We start from the raw sequence: 23,130 nt of genomic DNA, 5'->3' as shown, positions 1-23,130 counted from the left end.
CTACCCCACTCCTAGCCATTTCATTGGCTAGTACAGTGGTCAGGCCCTAACACTCTTGTTCTTAATGGCCGTTCATATAAAAACCAATCTTCATAAAGAGAGAAAAGAACTAAGAAATTACATAATGACAGACCTTTTCTATATTTCAGAACAAAGCAGCTCAGATCTTGTATTTTGCATAAATGAAAGACATCCAGCAAATCTTCAAGTCCCAGAGGAATAAGATCAAGGACTTCATGTCACCTGGTTTAAGAAGGAATCTACTAATTCAAAATTGGACATGCCCATAACCTTGGCAGTTACAGAAGTGTTTGCATACAAAACTTACACCGTAGATGATAACATGGAGTCCCATGAAAATGACACCTTTTTTCTATAGCAAGACTGCTAAAGAAAGCCAGTTTGAAGCAGTCAACTTCACCTAACATTTCAAGCATTGCTAAATCCACCCAGAGTTTCACCGCGACAGACTACAGTCAGAAGCTAAAAGGATCCCGTTTGGTATATTATGAAAGTTAGAGGCTTGAATGTACAGCAGCAGTCAAAAGTGACTGGCAGAATCAGAGTTTCTAGGGAAAGAATCTGCTTGACAGGCAGAGTGAAACTCAGAGATCTTTTTGCCATCTGTTCCTTCTATACTCCAACAAAAATACTGCACATATTTCCTCCTTTTCCCAAAAAGTAGGACTGCAACAAAGGAGTAGGTGATACATCAATATTCAGGCTAATGGGGGCAACCAACCGAGGCCCTAAATTCTCCTTAACTGTTCATTCCAAAAGGACTTAAGAAGCTATGCAAAAATCTAAAGAAGTAACAACAACTTCATTAAGTACACACTAAAGCGACAAAGGCAAAATGCACACATTCTGCACACAGAAGCTTTAGAAAATGGCAGAAAACAGAAACATTAACAGAATAATTCTACTTCTACAATTTCTGTGGAATATAAACATGTGTTAAATGTTTAGAAGATATTCAGTATCTTTTAACTGTTCTCTAGAGAGACTCACTTTACTAGCTGAAGAGCTGAAAACTCTCACAATATTTACTAGTATGGGATTAGAAAGGAAACTTACGCAGTTTTGAGATCAACTAATCTTTACATCTGGAAAAACAAAGTTTCTTTCTGAAGTGGTTGATAAAACAATATTATGAAAATATTCTACTCGAATAGAGTGTTTTCTTTTCTTGGTAAAGAAAAACAAAAATACCTTTTGTTCATTCAGCAGGTCTGTAATGGTTTGTGACATTTCATCCAAACTCTGTGCTGCCTTTACCAGGTTATGTAGAGCACGTACATGCTGGTGAAGAGGTTCAAAGTCACAAAGTATGGGAACCCTTGAAAACAGTATAGGATTAAATAGGATTAGATTGTTAATCTAATATTCAAATAAATTATTATGTGTATATTCCAACAGGACTAAGCTTCCCACTTATAAGGTTTGTATTTTCATTTCGTCTATTTCACATACATGGAAAATCCACTAAGACCACCCGGTATTTGTGTTTTAAATTAAGAATTTGAAAGCTTTTAAGGAGCAGATAAACACAATGATGAGTAAGTAATGTATCAGTCTTTCCTTCTGAGGAAAATATTTACCAGTAGTACCTAGAGTTACAATAACAGTTACAGAAGAGAACTGATACCGATTAGATCTGTAATTGAAGCACTTATGTTTGCAAATGACTCTCTTCTTCTCTCCAGTTGGATTTTCTCCAATCCAGCTCTACCTTTGAAGTAGCTATTAATTGCCCAATATTTTTTTTAGCGATAGGTAACCTAAATTAAAAGACTGATTAGTGTGTCATGATCACATTGCAAGTGTTACAAGATAAGCTTTTGACTGCAAGTTTTCTAAACCTCTGGAAAAACAACACCTAATTTTTCTTGAGAGTCTGTATAACCAGAATTTTTTATTTGTTCAAGAATAGCTCCACTGAAATCATGAACCAGGAGTTTATTTAGACTAACAATATAAGAAAAACAGATTAGACTTCAATGTATTTTGCATTCTCTAGTGAATATTTAAGGCAAGTGGTATCTAGAGTATTTTTGTAGAATTAAGATTTCAATAACTGCTCAAATATACAATTTCAGAAGACTGAAGCATTGCAAGTAAATAGAAGCAGCATTTTAATTATGCAGCTCATGGGTTCAGTGCAGATAGAAAAGGACTTTGTGCTGGGTCTCAGTTTGGCTATTGCTTGCTCTTTAGATATTAAATGAAAATACCAAAGAAAGTACTGCTCTAAAGTTTCTTCTAAAGCTCAGTGTCTACCAAGGTGTGTGACAGCTTTGCCCACTCGAGTTTAAAATCCACCATCATCATCAGTATTTCCACCAAATGTAATCCTGAGCCTGGAAACCAGGTGGAACATGACATAATCCCACCTCTATTGCCATCAAGTGGAAAACTGCGTCACTACAATTCGGACCAACTAAAACAGTGTGGTTAGTGATTGGTTTCCTGACAACAGTAAGGCAAAGGACTCCCTGAACTCAGACTCCCCTGAACTCAGTCCAAACTTCCCGAGAAGGTTGCAACATCAGCAATATGATACTATAGTTTGCCTTTTTTTCCTTTGCAGAATCACTGCAGAGCAAGCCTGAGCATAACAAGAGAAATTAAAAGGGTGCATCAGCTGTATCAAGATCTAGGGCAAATCCACTGTCAAGCAGACTAAGCTCACTATACTTATTGTTAATTACAGCTGCAATACCATAAGGATGGCCAGGAATTCTGAATCAAAAGGAATGCCAGTACAAAATATAGGTGAAAAACACAGTGAATTCAGCTCCTACACTGCACCAGTAACAGGCATCAGGCTGATACTGTTGGTGAACCTGACATATGACAGTGGAGCATACTCCTTTTGGAGTTACCTTATCCTTTGCAGGACTGTGGCCTTGGGGATAAAAAAAAAGGAATCTCAGCAAATCTCTCACCTGCAGATCTCTTCTAGGAGCAGCATCTTATTGTTGTCATACTGATAGACAGATCATCTTCTAGATAGAACCTTACACAGAACTTGCTACTGCCTAGTTCTTGTCCATTACCTTGGTTGGCATTTCTCTGATTGCTACAGGTTTAAGACATATGAGTTTGAAAGCTCACTCTAACACTCAACTTTTCCAGAAAGACATCTCCAAGTTCTAGATAAGAAACTAATCCTGTCAAGTTACCTTGAGACAAAACAGTAGGTTTCCTGCCTAGATTTATTTGCATGTCTGCCTCATTGTTGGGAGATAAGAAACACGGAAGTAGAGCTTCTGCTTGAAATGATGGATTTCCATAGACAGCAAAGGCACTTAGAGAACACACTTTTTAGTAAAATCAGTCTGTCAGAGAAAAAGCAATAATTGAATACATGAGATCTCTATGATCTCATGCTGGGCTAAAGAAATTTATTTTACTTCCTCCAGAATACCACTTAACAAAGAGCAAACGGGAAAAAAAATCTAATTCTGATCTGACAAAACATGAAGTTATGAATTTATTTCAGTTCAAAACTGACAAATTTTTTTTGTTTGTTTTTAGCTATGAGGTAGTTCAGAGGAACATCTAGCATCCTTTACATCTCAATACAGAATACATGTAAGTGTTCAAATCATCTGAGCCTGAGTACAGGAAGCATATAGATAATACGTGTATGCATTAAGTCACTGAAGAACACTGTTTACGAATGAATCAGTTCAAAAAATGTCATTGTCTGTTCTTTACAAAAAATGAACTGGGGTGAGTTTGAAGGGGTGGAACCAGGGAGAAGCAATTTCCATAATATAAAGTTTTAAAAGGTGCTTTACCTGAGTAATGGCTGTACTTCCGAAGGACAAAAAGACTGCAAAAACTGCAAGTCACTTAATGAGATATCTGGAAGCTCACTGTCAAATCTGCGAGGTTTTCGTGTCTGTATTAAGAACAAATTAATTTACATGTTGTTAAATAATATCAAGATAACTAAGGAAAGATTAAAAAGAGCTTAATTGGTAACACAGGAAAGTTGGTGTCAAACTGATTCTCTCTCAAAAGATTTCATACTTTTTTTTTGAAGGAACCATGTCTGGCTCCAGCCCCCTAAAAAAAAAAAAAGTCATTTACATTTGTAGTCACATAGCTCCATCCATAGTGCCTTGGGCAGGAGTAGAGTAGAGGATGTCAGCTGATAGGTACCTACAACAATCATCTAGTCCAACTTCCTCCCTATTATCAAGCTTCATAAACATTAAGGATGTGTTTAAAAAGTTAAGGGATAAGAGATGGCACTGAAGTTTTATTTATTGTGCTGCTAAACATACAGTCAAGTATTAGTTCGGTATTCATAACACTGAAATGAGTAGCATTCTTATTTTACAAGTATCCTTTAAAAACAAAAGCTGCAGAGGAGAAGCTGAAAAGGTTAAACAAGCCAGAGTGAGATGGCAATGTTAAAATCAGGGAGAGTTATCCCCTACTTGAATTAACCAAGTTGTATGAAATCAAAGTCAACAGGTAATTCTTGATTACAGCTACACTTTTTCACCCCATCATGTTACCAGCCAATAAAGACAAAAATGCTTTTTCACTCATCCAGTGATTATAGAAAAACATGAAAACCTTTTACTTGCTTTTATCATCTGATTAATTTTACATCTCTATTATTCAGAAAAGAGGATTAGATGATCAAATTACCTGGCTTTTTTTTTCTGATCATTAATAGCAATTTTTTGTGCAATATCACAGACTCCTTGTTAAAAAGAAGTATTGAGTTGACATTTCCTCTCCCACCACACTGCTAGTTATGAACCAATGTCAGTATGGGTCACTTGAAGAGCAAAAAACTCCAGCTCCTAGCTTTTTCATCTGTGTCAGAGCAACGTGACTGGCATATAGCTTGAATGAATTAAGCTTAGGTTCTTAAGTTATCAAAATACTGTTTATAAAAATGAAATAAAACCCAAACATATATTGAGTACATACACAAAAGGATGGAGGCCAGGAGTCAAGTCCTCTAAACAAACGATTCCTTAGAAAAGACTTCCCTGAGGGGGGGGGGGAAAAAAAGGTTATTTAAAAGTCATAAATGCAACATACAAACAATGCCTCAAGAGAAAATAATTAAGCTACTGCAGTTTAAACAGCTGAACTGAATTTGAAAGCATTACTAACTATGCTACTTCTTGACAACACAAAAACTGCAAGTGACCACAGCACTTTATGCAAAACCCACCATCCAAGTAGAACTTCTCATTTCACTGAAGTCTTTTTGCTTAATGTTCATCCCTGCAAGTCTCAACATCCTTTTTCAGATTTCCATTGTAATTTTGTTAATCTCCTTTCCAAAATTTTGATAACCTTTCCCTCAATTTTCTTATTTTAGCAGTTCATTCAGAATGTAAGTTGCAGACTTTGCAGAAAAAAAAAAAATCAGACTTCTTTTACCAGCAACTTTTTTTAACAAAAGATAAAGTACTTACTGAACAGTTTACCAAAAGATTCCCTTTTTGCCTTTTCAGCTTCATATAGGTGTTTCCCATCTTTTATTAAAGCACCTGCCCACTGTGGAAGGGAAAATATGTAGTTAATTGTTAATTTACACATTGACACAAAGGTTTGGTCTTGAAGTTTTACTTACCTCCCTGTAGTGTTTTATGAACATTTTTCTCCTCACAACCTCAACAACAGCTAGACAGTACATTTGAGGAACAGTACTGAGAGCCTCTACAACCTTGACCCTTTCTAGGAGCTCTGTTACAAGACGAAGCAATGCTTGTAGTTTCTCTCCATCTTGGTCGGCATGAAGCATTACAAAACAACACCACCTACAAAAGTAGGTTACACTTTAGAAGACAACTTAGTCATCTTTTCTGCATTTAAATTTCACTAAGATTAGCAACATGTCTGGATGAACTGAACAATGACATTTTACATGGGACAACACAAGTTATCTGGAAGTATCAAGCAATTCACAATTCAGTAGTTGCCTTGCAGTTCCCTATTAATTTCTCACAGTAAGATATCCATATTAGTGCCACCATTTCAGTTAAGGTATTGTTTTTGACAAGTAATGCTCTTAGCATAGATAACCTTAGGAGGAATGACAATATACCTTTCTCCAGAAGAATTTTAAAAAAAGCTGGTACACTCAGAGCAAAGAAGAGACTACATTTTAATTATAAGTCTTAAAAATACTTACTGAAAAACATTAGCAAGAAATACTGAGGGTAAGGATACTGTTTCAGAAGTTCACACCATCTACTCACACACTACAAATTACAACCCCTTTAACATACAAATTCCCGCACCTTGTTACCACGTCTTCAATTATCTTATTGATACAATCAATACATTAATTTCAAGCACAGCAAACATAACTAAATCACAGGATAACTACTGAAAAAGTCATCAATTGTGTTTGAGGGGAAATATTACAGCAACTTTGCCACCAGAAGGCATAAAAGTAGAGGTATATCCAGCGAGCAACAAAAAAATAAATATTGTTTTTATTGACAGAAGTGAAGTAAAAATGAAACAAATACAAACAAGTCAACATTAAACAACTAGGAACATATACTAACAGAGAAATTACAAGACATGCATTGTTCACTGGCATGTTTTTCTGCTTTGGTGTCATCACAAGCTACTGAAGAGTGTTTCACTTATGCTTATTATAATCCTCTGAAAACATCAATATAATTGCCAGTCAAATTTTAAATAAGATACTGATGGCTTCTGATGTTGAGGAGAGGGGATTATAGGTTCTTGGATATTATTTTACTGATATGAAGACCATTTAAACTCTCAGAAAACTTTCTTAAAATAGTATTTTGTTCCACACAAATAACTTCATTTAAACTGATCTAACTTCTATTTTCTCCCACTGAGAAAGAATCTCTGCATTACCAAAGATTTTCTTAAGACACACATTCTTTAAACAGTCCTGATGCAAGTGGAAGCAATATAAATTTGAGAAGTTGTAACTTACTTCAGTCTGACTTGTAGATTATTTGCCAGCTCCTGTTTGGCAGTGGTACATTTCTGTTTAATATCTAACAGTTTTCTGTGATTAGTTAACATAATCATCAGCTGATTTGCATGACTCAAACACAAATCAGGCAGCACAGAAGGATCTTTCAAGTTCTCTGCTCTCTTCTGATTAGCCAAAAATCCCTAGAGGAAAAGAGACAAGTTTGTGACACAAGCTTTATAACAATTAAAACACATGGAAGTGATCCATCTTCTCTGTAAGAATGCAAGCATTTTAATAAACTCACCGTAACCATTGAGGAGTATAACAGAATGCTACATAGAGAATTTAAGTGTCAAAGTTGCTTTCTTTTCATTCTATAATCCAGTCCAAATAAATCTTATCTGATATTTCCCTCCCAAACAGTTACGAACACAACCCTGTAAGAACTTTACACAACTAACTAACATCAGTGAAAGATCACAAAAGTTAATGCAGCAGAAATGTAGCTACTAGGATGGAAGGGATCAACCATCATTCTAATTTCTGCAAACAACCAGCTTGTTAATTTCTGGCATATGCAAGACTTAACATCAACCTAGAGCATATTCAGTACTACTGTGGGCTAAAGAATCTATTTTTCGCATAAAGAAATTCATACATGAAACTAATTCTTACTTATTTCCACATAGTAATTGGGCACAGTGAAGAATTACCTGTTCTGGATGGTAACAGGCAACCCCTAAAAGGGTGGGGGCAACACAGGGAAGATGGACTGCCTCAGATAAACATGATGGCTGATTACAGGAGGTAACATATATATACAAACACAGAAGAGACAGCGAAGACAAGGGGCTGCTGACACAACAACTACTGTCCCAGCCCATTGTCTCCATTACGTTCAACAGGTAAGATAAAATACTGCTGGAAACAGTGTGGTTCTTTAGGCAAGAAAATACCACCCAACAACACCATTTTTAGCTTTGATTTTGTCCACATTCATATAATCTGACATGTTGCTTGAACATCACAGTAGTCACTATGTTTGTAGTACTACAAACTGTTTATTAAGGCTTTGTTTTCTTAATAAAGAATTCAAAACCAGACAACAGTTTTGTTTCTTTCTAAAGCTTTCTGAAAACAGTAAACCACAGAGAGTTATACAAACCTGCCAAAAAATGAAACCACTGTCATTACTGATTTGATATTGAATGTAAAGCAATCTTATCATAAGATGCTATAAAACACATAGGCAAAGCCTGCTACAAATATTTATATCCTATTGAAAAAAGCACAGAAATCAAAGTATGTATGAAACAAACATATTAAGCGTAATGAAAAGGAAGCAGATCCACACTGAAGATGGAAGAGAATACTGAAGAGTCAACCATTTACTGAACTCTGAGCAACTTATGCACTGAATGAACGAGGACCCACTGGGAAACAAAAGCAGGCTGCAAATGTTAACTGTATGTATTATCCAAACCAAGTGAATGGAAGCCAGAAAAAGTGGGAAGAACTGTTACTGAGATGAAGGACAGCTCCATCAAAAGAACTTGGGTTGTTTAGCCAAGGAAGACAAAGACATTGAAGAAACATGCTGTGATTATTGTTAGGGAATTGCCAAGCACCAAAACGAAAGGCCGTGTAGGCATGAAAGCATATAGATTTAAACTAGCCAAGAATACTTTCAAATATGAGATTAACTGATGTTTATAAACATTAGGACAATCAGATTCTATACAACTTTGCAAGAGGAATAGAGAAGTAAAGAAAATAATTGCTTTTAAATAGCAGCTCAGTAAGCTTTTTAGATGAATCACATGGCATAGAGCCTGAATTTACAAAAAGCTGGATGCAGTGAGCTAGAAAATCCCTTTCAGCTTTACTCTCAGTTCCAAAAGGCTATTCACAAATTCAGGTATCTTTTGCCGTTTCTGCATCTGTGGACCCATCTTTAAAATAAAATCTAAACTAAAGTTACCCTAGTATGCAAATTGAAAGAAAAAATCTCAGCATACTAGAAAAAGGTCAGTTAAGAAAAATTGCAGTAAACTTAAAAAAATAAGGGGGACAGACGGACGAACGATGGGACGGACACAACACGCCAATACATTGTGGAGAAATCTAAGATCTAGATAACCAATTGTTCTCACAAGCTCTTGCCTTTCTAGCCCTGATCAGGTGACAGGATTCATGACATGAGCACCAGAGTCAAACTAAACATGGTCCTGAAAAACAGGCATAATAATGCCTTTATGGATTTTTCCCAAGTCAAAGAAGCAACAATAAAAAATATTTAAAACCATTTTAGACTGAAGGTCAAACAATCAACAGGGAAGGCAGTCAGTGATGCAATATGCAGCTGAGAAGACCCTGAATGACTATAAAGCTATAAATCCATGGTTTTCTTTGCTGTAACAAAAAGCAGGAAGAAAATAAAAGTACAGAAGATGAGAGTGACAAAGTCCTTTTCCCAACAACTTCAAGTGAAAGAGAACAAGCCCAGAATCAAGAAGGCCATCTGCCAATGAGGTTTTTTGACTATGTTTAACAGATCTAACTGAAGAGGAACTTCTATGAACCTAATTGATTGTCACCCATTTGGATGTAACAAAGTGCTCTGAAAAGCTACACTACTAATAGGGAAATTAAAAAACCCCAACAAATTAAACAGAAGAAAATGTTGGAAAGGATAAGCTATTGGGCAGAATCACACTGAAAAATCAGAGAGGCTCCAAGTTTTCTAGAGGCATACTCTTATTAGATAATGCCACCTACTGACCACAATTCTATATGCTTATATTACACATCCCAGCTTCCACAGAGAAAAACAGTGCTTTAATTTAACAAAGCAGCTTTCCGTATTAAACGTTAGGGGTTGGAGATCAACTATTCATCCACGTAACTCAGGATGTAATTTTTCATACAGAAGGCTGTTTAATGGTCAGTTAATTGAAAAGGCTGACTGGAAGCAAAAGAAATCTTAAGGCAGGTGCAGGAACAAGCAAATTAACTAAGCAATGAGGCTTTCTACCAGCAGATGACTTTGCTCCATGGGATAAGTTTGGTTTGAATTTTAATAATGAAACTGAGGTTGTAATAGAAAGTCAATTTAAATTCTGGATAGAACATCATCTTTTTCTGGCCTGGGGAAAATAAGCCTACAGCTTCCAATACAAATACTGCCAATGGGATTGCCGTTAAGATGTTGTTCTTTACCCATGTTCTATAAAGTACCTCTACTTCTGTATTAACAGAAACGGTTCACTCCTGGAAGGTGTGATGTAAAGGAAAATTATATAAGTTTTTTTTCAAGTGACACAATATTAAAAGTTATCGTACAAATTGTGAGCACTACCTTTAAAAATACACAAGTCCTCATCTATGTTTTTAAATATAATTAAATCCTTGCACTTCACCATTCTTAGATTTCTATGCAGACTATCATTTGAATAACATGATACCAGCTCTAATATCTTACGAGCATCTAATTTTTTTCCCAAACAGTATCCAAACAACTGCTAAAACTGGTATGAAAATACCTCCTAAGGCTCAAATATAAAAATCACAGAAAAAAAAAGCATCTGGTAGTACACATAATCACTTGTTTAACCACAAACATTTAATTTACTGAAACTTCAAAAAACCAAACACACTATCACATTCTATCTGACTGTTCTTAAAAACTCTTGCATCCTAAGTAAAGGAATAGACAATTTATAAAAAGACAAGGCACAGATGAAGATTTGAAAGTTAAAGTCTCTAACAAGTCTTCAAAAGGTACAAATGCTGAATTTACAGTGGCGTTTAAACAAGATGACAAAGTATCTTTCCAATTGACTTTTAGGCATCTCACTCAAAAGTGGGATTTGTAAACTTGAGGAGTGAAGAGACAAAACATAACTAAAACCACCACTCACAGCATTGGGCAAGCAAGTACAGTGGTGGAAGAGTAGCTTTTCCATCACACTAAATTCCCTTGGATTTAGCACTGGTCTACAATATAAATGCTGCAAGACTGAGAAGCAGCACAAACTTATGTCTAAATCTATTCATTTAAATTATCTGAAGACAGGGTCCACTTTTAAACAGTACTGCCAGAAGCACTGGTAGCACTTGCCTTTATGTACTAGCCAGAAAATAGGAAGCAACATTGTTCACTTACTCCTACTAATAATATACCACTGTGCAAGCAGAAATAAGAAACTCATGCCTTTCTTCATGGTCCCAGTTCTGATGTAATGGTGAAAATCTGAACATCAGATAATGACTACATACTTATATATATATAAAGTATATACTTTAACATACTTCCAGTTGCAAACAAGGCATTAAAGGACAATCTTAGGTATACAGTTAACTGAACCTCTTCACACAAACTGTAGTTAATAAAGAAGCTTTGATATGGCACTGTAATTCAAAAAAAATAGGAGCATTTAAAAATTAAAAAACTTTACATTTAAAATAGTCTTTAATCAGATTTCTTAACACTTCAAATGACACTGTTCAGTGCAGGCACACTACTCTCTCCCCTTACTACAAGCCTGGTGATTGACCATTAAGGATGTTACCTCTTCCCTGATCCTGTATTTTGAGTGATAACTTACGAAGGACTCAGTATTTCCCTTCAAATTTAAATTTAACCTACTCATCTGTTATTTCATATCTCCAACTGAAGTTCTGACTTTCTAGTGTTTTTATATTTCTAGATCATAACGATAAAAGAAAATCCCTCAAACTTAAACCTGAAAGTCACCAATTTTTTAAAGTTCTGAAATATATAATGCAGCAAGGTCATAACTCTCCTTTTCAGCTCAGAAAATAAACCAACATGCCCCCTCAGAACAAGAAAAGCTAACTGCATGGAGTGGCACATGAGCTAAATACCACCACCAAGATAAAGGATAACAGGACAGTGGAGCAGCTCACCAACCACCTAGTGTTATTTTGTTTGACTCTGGATCTAGTCAAAGGTCAGAAGACGATAACATATTAAGAACAAACCAATGAACTGGTTAGTGTGACAGGAAGCATTCAGGGCATGGCACCTGGGTATGATGCCAACTTCATGCATCATTTTTTTCCCATTATTGCGTTTTTTCCATTTCTGTCTTCCATTTAATGAGAGGCTGGATGAACTAGCAAAGATGAAACAAATCACAGCATCCAGGTCCCCAGTATATAAAATCATAGAATGGTTTGGGTTGAAAAGGACTTAAAGATCATCTAGTTCTAATCCCCCTGCCATGGGCAGGGACACATTCCACTACATCAGGTTGCTCAAAGCCCCATCCAGCCTGGCCTCGAACACTTCCAGGGAGAGGGCAGCCACAGTTTCTCTGGGCAACCTGCTGCAGTTTCTCACCACCCTCCCAGTCAAGAATATCTTCTTTATATCTAACCTAAATCTGCCTTTTTCCAAGCGTTATCCCTTATCGTATCACTACACTTCCAGATAAAGATTCCCTCCCCATCTTTCCTGTAGTCCCCCTTTAAGTACTGGAAGGCCACTATAAGATCTCCCCAGAGCCTTCTCTTCTCCAGGCTGAACAACCTCAACTCTCACAGCTTGTCCTCATACGGGAGGTGCCCCAGCCCCCTTGATCATCTTCGTGGCCTCCTCTGGACCTGCTTGAGCAGGCCCATGTCATTCTTATGTTGAGGGCCCCAGAGCTGAACACAGTACTTCATGTGGGGGTCTCATGAGAGCAGAGAATAGGGGGAGAATCACCTCCCTCCACCAGCTGGCCACACTTCTCTTGAAGCAACTGAAAACTACAGGCTGTCTTCGATGGTCTACCATTGGCAAAAAGTTATCTGCTCTTAAATGTAGCCGTAAACCAGGTGGAATTTAGACAAATTTGATAAAGATATGTACGGGTAGATACTAAGATAATATTTAAGCCAGATGTTTTCCTTAAGCTAAGAATACTCATTAAAAACATCAATTTTCAAATAAGCTTGAAGATAAATATCTACACAGTTTATAGCTGTCAGACATCGTCATCAGATCCTATTTTTATTAGCAGATTTCTACTTTAATGGGAAAAATGTTACACTAATACAGCACAACCTGTCTGTAAACCATTCACTAGCTTCAACAAGATATACCTTAACACAACAAGAAATACCCTAGAAGTTATTTTCAAAGTTTTAAAATTTTATCATATTCTAAGTGATTCTTACTTATCCAGAAGAAAAACAGTTTCTAAACCCAAAATAAACTAGATGTATTCTATTCCAGAAACAATACCATATACTGATGTATCTCAGAAATCAGCAATTTTACACTGGTGCTTTTATGAGAATGCTGATTGGCTAAATTGTTATTAAATATATTTTTCCAAATTATAACCAAGAGAAAGTTGACAGATATGCTTTACCTTAAAAATATACAGCTTAATATACAGTTGACAAAGCTGCAGTGAACTACAGCTCTGCATCTTCCTAGTGCATTAAGTCTATGATAGTTTTGTAAGACATTTTTATTTTGTAGTCTGACTTTTTATCCAATATAGATGAAGTGACATAAATATAAGCCCTATATGTATGTTCTGGTGCTGTCCACCACCCACTGTTGCATTTTCAACTAGTTTGATGTTTTAAAAAAATTTAAGTTAATGTGGTAGGACTTAAGAGCTGAAAACATGACTACAGGATGTAAAAAACTAACAATATTTAAATTTCAAATTATTATGAATATAGCACCTTTCTGAGCATCTCCAGTGTGATATGTTGAAAACCATCTTGTGTTGACATGCAATTGTTTCATTGTAATTTTTAACAGCATACACATATCAAAAAATCTACCATCTTCTAAAGTTGCACACACAAATGTGTATTACCTGAGCAAGTTCTTTTTGTTCATTCACCAGTCTGCTGCAGCTTGCTATCATCTGGTCCAATGCATAGAGCCTATCCTCAAGGCCTTTAATAGCCTTCATGTTCTGATTATCTAGTTTGGCGATAGTTTGGCGACATTCTGCCAGAAAGGGTTGGATGATCCTTGGATCAAGCTAAAAAAAATGAAGTAAAAAAATGTTCATTAGCAGTTGACATACTGAAACGTGATGTGAGCTAGCTAAATTGATTTTTTTATAACCTTAACTTTTTTTTTTTCTTAATCTAATGTGTGCCTACATCTGTCATCTGTTCCTGACTTAATAAGCCTGGATTTTGTATCACAGCATGAACTTCTCTGAAGTACTCCAACCAGACCATCACAGAAATCAGGATCCTTGCAAGGGGAAGGAACATTAGTTGAGGGGACAAGGCAGGTGTGGGGGGGAACAGGCAGTTTAAAGCTAACGGACACAGTCTACCCTGGAACACAGTCCATACAGCTACAATCAAAACAAGTGATGAATGTGACTCAGTGGAAAGTGCAGTAGGGAGGATGATGGGAAAAAGCTGCAAGACCCATTACCCTTTTCAAACTAAATGAACATTTTAATTGATTCCTTAGACAAGCAGATCAGTTCTAAGAAACTGGACAACAAGCTATGGAAAAGGAATATATTTGTGATACTTTTTGCTAATGTTTTTCCTAATAAAAACACATTTTAAAAATTATTTCATCATATTCTTTCACAGGCCACTACCCAGAAAAAAGTGCTTGAAACATTATGAGGCTACCAATGTACACAGATATTACGGATGGCTCTTCAAGTTCCACTGTAAGAGTAGTGAAATAAATTAAGAGTCTTTACTTCCTTAGTTCTAAAAACAACATAGGTAATTGCAACAGCTTATGTAGAACAGACTTTAGTGTAAACCTGGAATATATTAGTTAGGAACACAGTAAGTGTTATTAGGTGTTAGCAGACTAGGAATAAATTTGCCCAAATTTATCCAAAATGGCTATGGTATGCCATTTATTATATGAGAATCTAGTGAAAAGGAGACTATCCTGTGAGGGCATACTACCTATCACAGCACTGGCTTCTTTCGTCAACATGCAGGATTTATGCCACTTACAGAGCCCACAAATTAACCCTCAAAAAAGGCACTTATATGACTCAATATTAATATAAATAAAAGTACTATTTTTCCCTCAATCTATTATTTAACTTCATAAAAGCTTTCACACACAGCACTTGTTCATTCTGGAAAGACCCTTTTGGGGTACAGAGAGAGGAACCTGAAGAGGAAAAGCATTATAAATTAAAGAACAACTACAAAGAATAGGTCTTTCATTCTCTTCAAACAAACAAAAACCCCCAAAACAAATAAAAAACAACCTCACAAGGGGCAGTACCAAAAACCGGTAATTAACCCAGAATTTCTCAGAATAAATAATGCCATTATTAATGTGACAAAATATGTTGAATTTCTCTGAAAATGGCAAAGGCTAATTTTTAGTGTGTTATGAATGGCCTTACGAATCTTGGTCTTTCTCAAGTGAATTGTCCATCTTCAAGAATCAGTAATAAAAACAGTCTCTGGGATTAAACCAGATTGTTTTTCTAGGACCATTTTCATTGCCATCCTATTCAGGATTCCACACTTGTGGCATCCTGAATTACTCCACTGCAGCATCCAGAACAGTTTCTTAACAGACAGAATACTAAAGAACAATATGGTAGTTTTTTTTCCCTGTTTACATTCATAAACTAATTGTGTTTTATCTCTTTTTATAAAGAAAGCCTATTCCTCTCATTCCACCCTGTAATTTATTTCCTCCATCCATACTTTTTATCCCATCTTTGACCTAATTGCATCTGTAGCACTCACCTCTGCTTTCACTGGTAGATAATACTGCTCTCCTCATCTTTAAAAGTCTCTTCCTTTTCTAGCCTTTTATTTAAGGGGTTATGACAGCACTTAACAGAAACATCTGATTAGTTCCTACTTACAGACTACTTTTACTGAAGCCAAGGTTTCTGCAATGAGAAGTGTCATTCTGTAGAAACACCTAGAGGCTAGAAGAACCAGATACCTAGCAGCACTCTGTGCAACACCAGTTCTGCCAAGACTACCTGTATCAGAGGTATAAAGCTCATACTCTGATGCTTTACACTTTAATGAAAATCTTACCTGAATTGAGTTTCAAGTAAGAATTGCAATCACAAACCATTTATATGGTTTGTATTTCCAAGGAAAAAGCATAGGGAAAATGAAGGAAAAACAAACAAAAAAGTTAGTGCCATTTTATTCTAGCATGCTATGTTAAAATGTCATCTCAAATAAATATTAAAAGAACAATTATGTTACAAGATATTTATTTAGTATTTTCTTTTCCTTTTTAGCTACAGGCCAATTCTGTTTCCAAACTAATTCTAAATTAATGGTAGGCAAAGAGTCAATCCTTTGTCTGTGCTGCTATTGAAATAAGAGTAAATTAATGTTTTCCTAAGGAAAACTAGGAACTATCACATTACTTCGAAGCTTTGGGTTTTTTATGAACCAAAATAGATCAAGATTGATCAATCACAGTTGTTCTGGTGGTGGCCAGGAATAGCCTGACTAAAGCATTTTCCCTACCTGCCAATTCTGTTTATGCCAAGGAAACAAAAAGAAACTTCATTTTGACAGGAGCAATCACATTTTTTTCCCTGCAAAAATCAGCTGAAGTTACAAAACAATTACAACAGTGGAAACAAAGGATTTCTGACTAGTCTTCGGTAAGGCAAGGACAGAAACACACACAATTACAAGACAGCCTCTCTAAAGCATGTGATTTATGTCAGATAAGACTACAAGCTGATCAAAAAAGGTACAATAAGTATTTAATTAAAAAGTGGTTATTTTATCATTTTTCTATCTTTAGTATCACTACAATTTATTTGGAAGCAACTGTTTAATGTCTGTGTCTCAAAGTACTGATTTTTAAGAGACATTTTTAAGAGACATTACGCCCTATATAGAAAGTGAATTTATTCCCTCACAACCTTGTTACTATTGTTTGGTTTTTTTTTAAAAAAAAAAGCTCCTTGTAGCATCACTGGAAAAACAAAACGGAGGATTGTCTCTGACTTCAGCAATTGGGAAATCTTTCACACAAAACTGAATATTGTTTTTCCTAAAGAAAAACACTTGTTAAGTCCAATTTTTCTCTTATCCTTTTTTGTACAACTAAAATTTAGACAGCTCAAAATCTCAAGCAGCCCTTAATATTAAGCCCAACTCTCCAACTACTTAAGACAAAAATAAAAAAAAAATCAACGTACAGAACTGACTACATCATAACAACAGATGGGGTTTAGACATAACTGAGACAGTTTTCCAGTCCTACCTTACAGAGCAAATAAAGTGTCAAAGACAACAGAAACTGTTTTCTTTGTTCAAGGTATACTGAGTGATAATAGTATAAAATTATACATATACAAACACAGCTAGACAATGTAAGAAACACAAGCCACAATGAAAGCAAAGAAAGAAGGAAATCTCTAGGCAAAAGGGTTTTAAAAGGTTATAATATAATGCTCACAGGTAAAATAATAATTTTGAAAGTAAAGGAAGTGAGCAATGTTTTAGTCTACCAGCAGCAGAAATACACCGACATGTTGGGCTCTTCTGAGCACATCTGTATCAGCTAATAAGGAATGCATACATAGATAGGGTATGTAAATTTATAACAGTTAACCACATGAATTTGTTCTGTATTTTAATAAAGGCTTCATCATTTTTAATACAAATAACATTAACTTTGGTTCAGGAAATTCTTTAATTTCATTATAAGCATAACTTCTATGAAAAAGGCAAAGAAAGAAGACACTTTGCTTATAAGCTGCAAGAAACTACTGGCTTTTGAACAGGAATGGTTATTTGAGAAACAAGCAAGATAACAAGCAGTCACTGAAATTATACAGTTTCCTACAGGTCAAATTCTCAACACTCAAGAACTTTTAAAATACTTTCCCCGCCCCCACCCCAGGCCCCGTCTCTGCTGTAGTCTTCATTCAGAAAGTTATCTGAGAAACAACAAGTTACAAAGAATTAAGGCACTTCAAAAGCACCAGCATCTGGAAAATAAACAACATTCAATGCAATATAATTTGATTTTTAAAAAATTGTTAACTTACCCTGCTCATAGAATCAAAACATTTTCTGACCAGTGATTCAACATCATTAGGTCTATCTTGAACATTAATCCAATCTAACAAAGACACATTGAAGGAAGGCTGATCATCATCTTTCAGTTCTACTGATGTTTCAGTGTCCTGGACAGTAGCATTTTGACCAGATTCCTTATCTTTTATATTTTCAGGATCTGTGCCTTCCAAAGCTGAATGTTCAACTGACTTGCAAAATGAGGCTAACATTGATTTATTGTTCGCTTTAGCTATATCAGAATAAAGCGCTAATTCAGCAGATTTCCCATCCTCAGTTTCTTCACTTTCTGTGCCTCCACGCTCAGCTGAAGAATCCAGTCTTCCTAAACACTCTCTGTAACTATGTCTCGTTAGGCACTCCAGCAGTGGTATCTTGGCCATGATAGAAACAGCAGAACCCAAGCTTTTTTAAAAAGGGTGAAAAGAAAAACACATCAGTACCTAGAAGCCAATGTGACATAAAAACTTGGATACTAACCACCCGTAATAAAGTACTATTTATTTTACAATTAAAGCAGGTTTTGAAATGAATTTGGCAACTACCCCTTCCAAAATACTGTGTTCAGTATCATCATCATGAGAGGACAGATGAAGTAGTTACAGTTATTTGCTCTCTTCCACTGCTTAATATGAACTCTCCTAAACTCCCAAGTAAGCTTATGTTTATAATGCAATGAAAAAAGGAGTTTGATAAACTGACACATGCCCTTTTCTTAAAAAAAAAAAAACAACCCCACAACTGGGACTTCTATGTTTCCAATCTGCATGGATACCAATGCTTATTAGCAAAGATTGAGTGCCCTCTGGTTGACCACTTTTGCAGAGTTTGAATAGTTTATATATATTTGGTAAAAGCTATGAAGTTCAACTTTTTTTTAAAAAAAGGTAAAACATTTATGCTTTATTTCTTTAAGTATCCAACATTCACTTACATTCTATCAGGCAAAGCACTCCCAGAAATACTGTAATACTGTAACATCCAAAAAGATGGCAAAGATTTTCCTTCAAGTAACATCCAGAGTTTGCAGGATAAAAGTATACTCACACACCCCCTCAAAAGCATACATATAGACCCAAAGTTTGTGTTATGACTTCACACACAGATCATCATTCTTAATATCTCAAGTGTATTAAAAAAGTTAATTCAAAAGTGCAAATATGTATTTAAAAATGTTGATTGTCTAAATTTATTATCCAGCTATTTCTAGTGCACACTGGGAAGGACTCCAGCTCTGAAACAGCTGTTCATTAACAAGCATATCTTCCACATAATTCAATATAGGTTTCTGTGTGCTCATGAATACAAGGAAAAAGTGTCAGTTAAAAAAAATGACTAGCATAGAACAGAAAGAATGTTCTCTGTGACACATAATGAAACCAACAAATACATGCTTAATTAGAACTAGCACCAGACATACAACACTCAAAAGATAAGTTTAAAATATAGTAACTTTGTAGATTGAAGCTGAATTTAATGGCAAACTTACTGTGTAAGTTTCAACTTGATATCATCTATGGACTGCAAATAGCTTGAATATACATTTTCAAACTTGAAAAGTAGCTTTTGGTAAGAGTATGTACAATCTTCCAAGTTGGCCATTATGGCAGCCCAGCCTTGATGCTGAAGATGTTCATCATGTACAAGACCTTCACAAAAGGAGCAAAGTTTCTTGGCAACCTCATACATTTCCTACAGAAAAACAACAAAAAACCCACCTGAAGTGATTTGCATTTTGTTGTCTGATTATTGTGGTAACTATATAAAACACTAAAGTGTTAACATAAATGTTAAAATATTAACATGTTAAAATATTAACATAAAAAGTGTTAAAAGACAGCTGAAAAGTTGTATACCTTAAAACTTCATCAGAAATAACAAAACTTCCTTTATTCTTTAATAAAAATTTAATTAGATGACAGAAAACATAGACAATTTACTGAGAAGTATCTTCAAAACAGCAGGTGAGAGTTGCAGTTCCAAAAAACCCCTTATAAAATTAATTAAATGGTGCTAATATAAAATATTCAGTGCATACATACATGAATAATAATGCTTAAATTAATCTGATAGAAGGAGCTGGTAAACAAGGTCTATTAGGGAGAAAACTACTGTGCCAAGCAGAAGCTCAGAACAAAACAATGAACTGCAGGATCAGTCAGCAGAAGCACAGGTGCATCAGATGCAAAAAAAGATGCATGAGGAAAACAGCAGGGCAGATAATTAATTGAAGTCTTCCACTGATTAATAAATCAGATGCAACATAAGCAGTGCAGAGTGTCCACAAAACTCTAAAACACACCCTGAAACTTGGTATATGCAAGCCAAACAGAAAAGCTTTTCTCTCACAAGAATTAGATGACACAGAGGCATTTTACTGCCATAAGAAAGTGAGAATTTAATTACCACCCAACTTGGCAGAGTTAAAACAGAGACCTACATATGGCAAGTACCATATCTTACTAAAAGTGCACTAACAAGTGCCTATTATATTCAAATCCAAGGTTGTAACTAGCAGGAAGAGTAACTATTTTAAGTTTACCAATTTAAAAAAAACAAGCTGTCCCCCTCAAAAGGCCTACTACTCAAACACCAAAATGAGCAAGTAAAACAAGAGTCATACAATAACTCCTTCAGCTCAATACTTTATCAATAACATACTACATGGAAAATATTCTCCTGAGTATACTTCTATCATGGGTTTTAATATCTACCTACCTTCCAAGAAAGAAAATCTTACTACTTTTTGCAGGTTGAGCATACTCTTAAACTAGGACTGAACACATAATTTTCCTATGCTATAGTACATGTGAGAAAACCATGCATGGAGAACCAAATTATACAAATACAGTGAGAAAACAGTGTTAAAAACCCGACATATCAGTATATTTCAGAATGCCACTGAACACACGGTTAGCAGCACAGATGAAAACACGGAAAACGGAGCCCAACAACATTTCCCAAAATAAACTACAAAACTGCAGAGCATTTTATCCAGACATTTCAGGATTAATATTGACAAAACCTTAAAGTTATGAACACCCTCTTTGGGTTTTTGTTTTGGCTTTTGTTTGTTTGTTTTTTTAAGAAGTCCAAACCTTGTCTCAAACAGCATGACAGAATTTCACTATCCTTCAAATCACTGGTATCTAAGCTATCAGCAGATGAACAACGGATATACAAATACATGCAACTCCAAAGAAATCAAAAGCTATTCCAAATTTCTATCACTTTGTAGTAAAGATGATATTTGTCATCTTGTTTTCTGAATTTTGGTCACTTCCTGTGTACATGAGAATAAGGATTTCCGGTTTGCAAAGAACAGTTATTTTATTTGCTGCAGGAGCTCTTACTTCTTAAGTCAAAATCAACCAGCAACACAATTGGGACTGCATCCAAATAGTGCTGAAAACTGCAAGTCATTTCCTTCTTACTAGCTCCAGTTTGTCTATACAATTTAAATTCATATAAGCTGACTAATGCAATATTGACAACGTGAACATTTTGGGTTTTTATTTTCCTAAATTCACTTTGTATACAAGTTATTCAAAGGCACATTCCACTGCACATGAAAATGCAGAATTACTGCTTCCTCAATTATCATATTAAGAGCCAAAAGAACAGATTGTTTTACACCATGGTATACCAAAAAATACACCAAAAAAAATGAAGCTGAAAAGGTAACCAAATGTCCCCAGTGTGTTCTAATGTATGTCCTGGGAATGTACACAAGCATTTTACTTTCAACTCACAAACACTATTCTCTTCCCAAAGTCAAACTTTCTCCACACTGCTGGCAATAATTCCAGAAGTGAGACCATATCCAGAAGCACAGGTTAATTTGTAGACTAAAAGAATATAAGCCAGCTACAAAATCAAAACTGATCATAAAATATTTTTACGCAATTTCTTCAAGCAAGTATCACAGTTTACCGGGGACCAGACTTCTAACACCTTCAAACAAAAATATTTCTTTAAAAGTGCTGGGTAGAGGCTTTTGCCACTTCTATTTTCCTTTGGACAAACTCACTTAGCATGGCACAGCTCAAATGTCTAATGAGGAAATGTATAAACTAGGCTTGATATGACCAGACTTTCTGCCCCGAGACACGCTCTTAACTGTTGACCAGTGTTTGCTTTTGTAGCTGTATCTATTTATTGCATTCACAATGGAAGTGAAAAGTTACAAGTTTGTGTTGTCCTATGAAGCTTTATTACACATCACTCTTGATGCTCCCTCATGAATCTAGGTGTCATCAATTTAAGATTTTAGTTTTAACAAGGTTGTTTCCTCAGCAAAACACTTTCAAACACAAAACAGAAGTCACAAGTTACCAAATTTCAGTGGGGGGGGGGGGGGGGGGGGGAATCATTACAATTGAGATCACTTGTTATGCTACTGATGACCAGCACTGACACTCTGTATCTAGGAGTCTAACCTGTGTTGATTTACCCAAATGTAACCAAACCAGAGCTTGTGTCCCAGCAGTCTGACTCCTAGAAAAGTGAGAGTAAACAACAGTATTTCCCAGAGCAGCAAGTTATTATTTATTTTTCAGAAACCATGTAACAGAAGGGCATTCTTGTAAGTGTCAGGATATGCTACATAACAGACACATGCCCAAAGAAACTGTTACATGAAAATAAAAATACCCCAATGCCATCTAAGTATTCAACCAGGCATTCACTCTCAGATGAGCTGCTCCTTGTTGTACACACAGAAGACATGAACATTAAGCCAAAAAATCCCCTTATAAAAGCAATCATAAATACAATACTGAGAGACAAAAGATTTTCTCCAAACTATTTAGAGCTCAAACTGAACTAACATGAGACTCAAAATTCATAAGCCTGAAAACATGACTAAGTTTGTTTCAAGTAACATGTTTTCAAAGCTACCTGTAAGCTAATACACTACAAGTCAAATTGTACAACTGAACAGAGACATGACTGTTTCAGGGCACACAGGCAAGACATTGCAACAGCATTCCATATTATCATCCTCCCAAAGTTATTTTTACATGTGTACCCCAAGTGCCAAAGAAATTCTCTCTGGATGGTGGGGGGCAAGCAGTAAAATTCTGTCTGCATGGATGAACCCAAATGCAATCAAGAGTCCGCAAGAACCC

At 35.7% G+C, this 23,130-nt stretch overlaps 1 protein-coding gene across 7 annotated transcripts in view; it reads right to left on the bottom strand.

The window, feature by feature from the left end:
* RB1CC1 (RB1 inducible coiled-coil 1) overlaps window positions 1-23,130 on the bottom strand; it is a 77,836-nt gene that overhangs the window by 29,628 nt on the left and 25,078 nt on the right. For all 7 annotated transcript variants that reach the window (XR_012622563.1, XR_012622564.1, XM_074819296.1 and 4 more), the window contains 9 exons: window positions 19,491-19,693; window positions 17,974-18,406; window positions 13,795-13,965; window positions 6,965-7,149; window positions 5,615-5,801; window positions 5,457-5,538; window positions 4,960-5,021; window positions 3,807-3,910; window positions 1,213-1,339 (listed from right to left, as the gene is read on the bottom strand). Coding sequence is in view for 5 of the 7 variants with exons in the window: in XM_074819296.1 (XP_074675397.1) it covers window positions 1,213-1,339; window positions 3,807-3,910; window positions 4,960-5,021; window positions 5,457-5,538; window positions 5,615-5,801; window positions 6,965-7,149; window positions 13,795-13,965; window positions 17,974-18,406; window positions 19,491-19,693 (1,554 nt within the window). In the remaining 2 variants the exon portion in view is untranslated. The remainder of the gene's footprint in view (window positions 1-1,212; window positions 1,340-3,806; window positions 3,911-4,959; window positions 5,022-5,456; window positions 5,539-5,614; window positions 5,802-6,964; window positions 7,150-13,794; window positions 13,966-17,973; window positions 18,407-19,490; window positions 19,694-23,130) is intronic.

The sequence above is a fragment of the Strix aluco genome, chromosome 1, assembly GCF_031877795.1.
Source record: "Strix aluco isolate bStrAlu1 chromosome 1, bStrAlu1.hap1, whole genome shotgun sequence".
In the NCBI taxonomy this organism is placed as follows: Eukaryota; Metazoa; Chordata; class Aves; order Strigiformes; family Strigidae; genus Strix; species Strix aluco.
Note: the sequence above shows the minus strand (reverse complement) of the source record. Positions and strands in the feature narration are given on the sequence as shown.